General features: G+C 51.6%; 1 protein-coding gene across 7 annotated transcripts in view; it reads left to right on the top strand.

The window, feature by feature from the left end:
• Positions 1–496: 496 nt before the first annotated feature.
• The window catches only part of MTMR3 (myotubularin related protein 3), a 145,275-nt gene continuing 139,771 nt past the window's right edge, over positions 497–6,000 (top strand). For 6 of the 7 annotated variants that reach the window (XR_010920227.1, XM_067550228.1, XM_067550227.1 and 3 more), the window contains exon 1: positions 2,108–2,614. Coding sequence is in view for 5 of the 7 variants with exons in the window: in XM_067550228.1 (XP_067406329.1) it covers positions 2,600–2,614 (15 nt within the window). In the remaining 2 variants the exon portion in view is untranslated. Of the gene's footprint in view, positions 843–2,107; positions 2,615–6,000 lie in introns of those variants that run through there. The other variant, XM_067550225.1, reaches the window with a different exon arrangement.

Genomic DNA, 6,000 nt, shown 5'->3' with positions numbered 1-6,000 from the left:
TCCCATAGTCTGAGCCCTGCCAGCCTGAGTCAGCTGACATGGGCCAGCTGTGGGTGTTTAATTGTAGTGTAGATATATGCTTAGTGTCCACCTCATAGATCAGAAAATACTGCATTAAAACCACCTTCTGGAAAGAGTTGTGTGACAGCATTCCATACTCATCTATAGCCTAGAAGAAGCAGGAAGAAAGTCCAAGGGATCCTAATAGATCTAATATCCAGCATAGCTATTCTAGAATAAACTCTTCAGCGACAGCTATTTTATTCCAGAATAAACATGGGGACTGTGGTGGAATAATTTATTCTGGAAGAGCTATGCTGGTCAATTTCCTCATATAGACAAGGCTATGATTCTGTTCTGGGAGGCAAGGGTTAATAAGCAAAGATCAAAATCAGCTGGAGTCTATTAACCTTCCTGGAGCCCAGCCAGGTGGTTATAAAAGGAGGAAGGGGAAATTTGCTTGGCTGGTGGAAGTAGAGTTAAATAGCTACTGTGATAAGGAGGGGGTTCTGAAGCAGCTACATAATTTGTTGATTTTAATTGCTGGGGAAGGGGAATTTGGGACTTTGTTGTTTTAGTCCTGAAGAAAGGATGAATATAAATTCCCCTCTCCCACCTTCCAAACCTAAGGAAAATGGGTTGTGACTTGTTTTGTTTGCCACCATACCTTTTTTTTTAGTGGAAAGGTGTTTTGGAAATTTCCTCTGATCCTAGAAGAGGGCACTTTAGAAGTGTTTACAACCAGCCTTAAGAAGAACCTGTTTATTTTAGTTCCATGGGTTGCCTGGGATTCTTTTTGGTTGAAGGACTTTTTGCCACCAGGCTCAAAGAACTACAGTATGGTATGAGTACCTTTTGTAGGGATTTAATGGCTTGGGAATTGATATTGGCTTCTAATTGGTTACTAATTCAAATCTGATTTAATTGTCTGAAGGCCATTATGCTTTGCTGTCTGTTCACTATTTATCATCCTCTGTGAAATGTGGGTCTCAATTTTTATTTTGGATGGTGTCTACATTGCAAAACCACAAACACAAATAACCTCCTCTTTAGAAGTCTGTAGAGAAGGAAAGGCTTGAACTAAACTGGAAACTGAATTCCTCTTTCCATCTTGGAGTGGTTAGGAGTAAATAGGGCAAACTAGGGGAAGGCCATGCTTTCCAGACTGCTGTCTCCAAAGCTCTTGGTTTAGCACCTTCCTCCAGCAAGCAGTTAATTCTCAACTTTATATTTAGAAATGTATAGTTAACTTTGTTTTATTTGTGTCCATGTCCTGTAGCTTGTTCAGTGGCAGGGATTTTGTTTAATATGCTGGGGAAATTGATACCCCCCCCCCCGTCTTCTTCCCCTAAGGGCTATCACTTATTTGGAGAGCCCCATTGAATGAGATAGGGACTAGACAAACATAAGAGTGTGTCTACCATGAAGTGTTTCTGTGTAAAATAGCAGGAAGAGACAAGACAACAAGTAGCTGATACTGGTCAGCATGATGAGTAGTGGTCACAGCATTCCAGTTGACTATTATTGAGGGGTTTTGTAGTCATCAGGGCAAAGGAGACTTGTCTAAGTGGTTAGCAATGTGTGTCCAGTGATAAGTTATGGTGACAGAACGGTAGGATTGATGCGTTATGGCGTACATTGAATTGGGGAGCACAGAGACCACCGGCTTGTCTTGCACAACTAAGCGGGGCTTTCCCCCATTCACAGATGTAACAGGTAAAGGGTTTAGGGTGCGGTATAACTCACTAGCCTGAGACTAGATGTCACTCGGGATGCTGCCATTCGGAGGAGACGGTGTCTAGCTCGCCCTTCGCAGTCACTTCCCGTGGGCACTGCGTGTGATGTCTTGCTCTGTCCCTGGCCGGCCACAGACCGGGCCGTTTGTCCGTCGCCGGCAGAGCGAGCGGCAGACGGGACCGGCTCTGACGAACCGCTCTCCGGCTCCCCGCCGGCGGGGCTGAGGGTTAACTGCAGCGACTCCTGGATAACGCCGCTCGCGGAGCCTTGTCCGCGCAGGACGCGCAGTTCCCGGCCCGGGCTGAAGAGGGCAGGAGCCCGCGGTGCCTGGAGCCGAGGTGAGGTGAGGGAAGGCGCGGGCTGGCCTGGCTGCGCGCCCGGCGGGGTTTGGCCCTAACCCGCGCTCGCCCCTCGGCGGCTTCACCGCCGTCCCTCACGGCCGCTAATAAGGGCAAAAGCTGCGCCGGTGGCTACCGAGGGCCCCGGGCTCAAAGGGCCGCCGCCTGACGCCGCGCTGTGGGGCACGGGGAGCGGAGGGGCCCAGGCCCTACGCCTGCCACGGGGGGCCGGGCGGGGCCGCAAGGCCGGACGGTCGGGGGGCGGAGGCGCGCACAGACTGGGGTGAAGCCGAGAGGGGCCGCGCGCGCCGCCGCCTGCCCCGCCTCTCTCCCGGGCCGCGCGCCGCCGCCTGCCCCGCCTCTCTCCCGGGCCGGGCGCGCGCCGCCGCCGTGCCCGCGCGCTCGTGCGGCCGCCATGTTGTTGTGGTTGTGAGTGAGGAGGCGGCGGCTGGGGAGAGGACCCGCGCTACCCCGAACCGTCACCCGCCCCAGGCAGGAGGCCGCGCCTCGGGGCGCTCCGCGCCATGCCCCGTCACACGGTAAGGAGACACCCGGCTGGAACGGGAGGGGGGCCTCCGCCGCCTGCAGCCCGCCGGGCCCGGGCCTAGCCGCGGAGGGAGGCTGCTCGGGCTGTCAGCGGCGGCGGAGCGGGCTCCTGTCCTGTCCTCGCGGAGGCTGGCAGCTGCGGGCCGGACACGCCCCCGGGCCAGGGCACGAGCCTCTCGCTTCGCCGCCCGCCCCCGGGGCAGGTCCGCTCCGCCCCGCCCGCCACACTGCGGGGCCTGGCTCCCTCGCCAGTCTCTGGTCGGGGGCCGGAGAGCCCCGGTGTGCGGGCCGGGCCCGCCTCTCCCCACGCCTCGCCTCTGCTCTGCTCTCCGATCCCCGGGCGTAGCCGCCCCCGGGAGGGGCGCTGGGCTCCATCTCTCCTGCCACTCCCCCCGCCACCCGCCCCCGATCCAGGGCGGGGGAGAGGTTCGGCCTGGGGCAGAGTCATCTCTCCTGCCCCCAGAATCCCCTCGGAAAGGGCGGTTGGCTTGTCTCTCTCGTGGGGCAGTGGCATCGTCTCTGGGCGAGTGGGGTCTGGGCTGCCTGCCTGACCACCCACCGCATCCCTGCAGCAGGGACGCTGAGGTCCCCCCACCGCCAAAACCCACCGGATTCTAAACTTCAGCACCTGGCTTTCCTCTGGCTCCTGCAACAGTTACCCCGTTGTGTGTGTGTTGGGGACAGGACTTAAGCTTCCCCCTTCCCACCCTTCCCTACACACGGGGAATAGACGTGGGTGGTATCCAGGCGTAGCAGAGACACTCCCATGCCTCCCATAGAGGGAGTCTGGTGTGTCACACTCTCTCTGTGTGCATTGGGCCTGTTTGTCTCCCTCCCCTGCTGCTTCCCCACTGTGCCAAGGAGCCAAGTTCCTTAGATGGGGTCTGCTCAGGTTTTCGTTCCATACTGTATGTGTGGCCCTGACTGCCTCTCCCACTCTCCTGGACTGATAACTTTCCCTTGTGTCAGGGGAATCTAAACAGGCACTCCTTGTCCTGTGTGGGGAACTTCACTGAGCTGTGTTCCCCTCCCCTGAATCCATGCATGGAGCCTGAGCTTCTCCTGTATCAGATGTCCTTTCTCCCATCTTCTTTCAGGGAGGCAGGGCTGCCCTTTTCTTTCACCCCAGCCCCCACCTCCAGAGACCTCCCATGCCTTCCCATCAAATGTCCAAGTTCTCCACATGGTAGAGACCATTCCTGTGGGAGAAGTCAAGTTCCTCAACTCTTTCCCTTCAGGTAGAGACATCACCTTTTTCTGTGTCTGTTCTGGGCTTTCTTCCTTCCACGGAGATGCTCCAGCCTGCTGCTCTTCCACATGAGGAACTTGACTTTGCCTCTTCCTGACAAGATATCTTTCCTTCATTCCTTCCATTCAACCTCTGCAGACGTCCCTCTGCTTTCCACCTTGTGTGGTGAGCCCATTCTCCATGCGCACATAGTAGGGATGCAGGGTTTGGTTCAGAAGAAAGAATGGGGTCCCTGTCTTCCTGAATCATATTAAGGAGTGTTGATGTGGTGGGGCATGTGCACAGCTTGGTTCTGATGTGCAGATGGGGGAATGTTTGGAAGTGGCTGGGAAAAAGTATTGGCAAAGTACAGGAGTGTGAGTGCGGAACTATGAGGAGCCATTTGGAATGAAAAGGGGAGAATGCTTCTAGAGTTGGTTACCATGGTAAACTAGCACTTGCCCCAGTATTTGGAAGAGCAATGTTCTGTTTTTCTTTGTGGTGTGGTGGTGTGGGTTTGAAAGGGGACACTTCCAGATTGAGTCTTGAAGTAGCTGTGGCATCTGAGTGGTGAGTGTCACCTGATCCACATGGATTTTTGGAGAGGCAAGGATGGAGAAGATGGCTTTGAATGATAAACTCCAGGGCCTCCTGCAGATTATCCTCAATGCCGCTAATAAAGAAGGTGGGGGAGAACCTCTAAAATAGCTCATGTCAGAGATTAGTTTGTCATGTTTGTTTTAGTATTGTAACAAAAAGCTCTAGTATTTGTGTTATGGAGTATTTCTAGCATTTAGCTACGTATTTCCCCCCTTCCTAAATTCACTGAAGGGATTTAGAGCTTTAGCTTGCTTTTTTTCCTAAAAACATGAGCCTAGATTTTTTTCTCTCTGAAATGTTGATGTATGATCCTACCCTGGAATTCATTCTTAATATGCATTAGCACTACCCATTTGCACTGCTTTAAAGATTCAAAGACAAGTGGTTTCTTCTTATGCAGTTAATTATGTTGGGTAGACTCTAAATGATGTGTAGTATTCGTGGCTGGAGGTGGTTGCAGCTCTAGAAAAGTTGTCAATTTAGATGTGTGTGAAAGTGGCAGTACCTCATTGCAGAAGATAGAGGAGATGGGCATCTCTAAATTGCGGAAGATAGAGGTACAATACCAGATTATTACAGTATCAAAAGATCTTATCCATCTTATGTCACTGAGACGGTCTTCACTGATGGTGGCAAATTTGCTGCCGTCAGATCGACTTTTCTGGATCGACTGAGCGGTCAGTGAAGACCCGCTCAGTTGATCCAGAAATCGACATATTAAGATCCACCTCCTCAAGTAGCGCAGCATTGCATCAACAGGAATGCTGTTCCCGTTGGTGAGGTGCAGTGAAGATGGCGCGCATAAGAGAAGCAGAGAAGTCAACGGAGTTAGGCAAGCTACGCAAAAATCTTGCATAACTCCGGTCCACTGCTGCCGAATCTCAGAGGTAAGTGAAGACAGGCCCTGAGTGTGGTGGAGAGAGGCATTTTTCCAAGAATCTAAGGCGACTGGAAGGAACAGTGCTGTGTGGTGTTTTGACAGGTTATTGGTGTGAAAGGGGCAGTGCCATGGCATGGGGATCCTAAAGCAGGGTATTGTCAGGTGACCAGAGTTGGATGGGGATATCAGTAAGTGCTGTGCTATTTCATGTAGTAGTAAACATGGTATTTCTGTTACTGGGGGGATGGTAAGGGTGGATCATTTTAAAGTTATATTGGATGTATAAGGAGGGAAGCAAAGCTGAGGAATGCAAAACAGATACTGTTGTGTTTTCAGAGCAAAATTGCAGACAGGCTTAAGGGATCACCTAATCAGGTGTGAAGAAGAGACATGACACCTCTTCCCTTGATTTAAATTACAGCATTATCCCAGTGCATGTGACTCCAACTGGTACAATATTGCTGATTATATCAGAAGTATTATTTTAAGTTAGAGATAAAGATTCTGATGAGTCCTTCTTAGTTTTGTCTGTAGTTAGCTTAGTTAATGTTTCTTTGGTTTAGAAACAAACTTTCATGAGTATCCATGTTTATATATCCCACATGTTCTGTACTATAATTACATTGTACCTTTATTACAAAATAAGTCATAATTCAAAATTATATTTTGTG

The sequence above is a fragment of the Emydura macquarii genome, unplaced genomic scaffold, assembly GCF_026122565.2.
Source record: "Emydura macquarii macquarii isolate MOO-44397 ecotype Brisbane River unplaced genomic scaffold, CSIRO-AGI_Emac_v2 contig_1254, whole genome shotgun sequence".
Classification (NCBI taxonomy): domain Eukaryota; kingdom Metazoa; phylum Chordata; order Testudines; family Chelidae; genus Emydura; species Emydura macquarii.
Note: the sequence above shows the minus strand (reverse complement) of the source record. Positions and strands in the feature narration are given on the sequence as shown.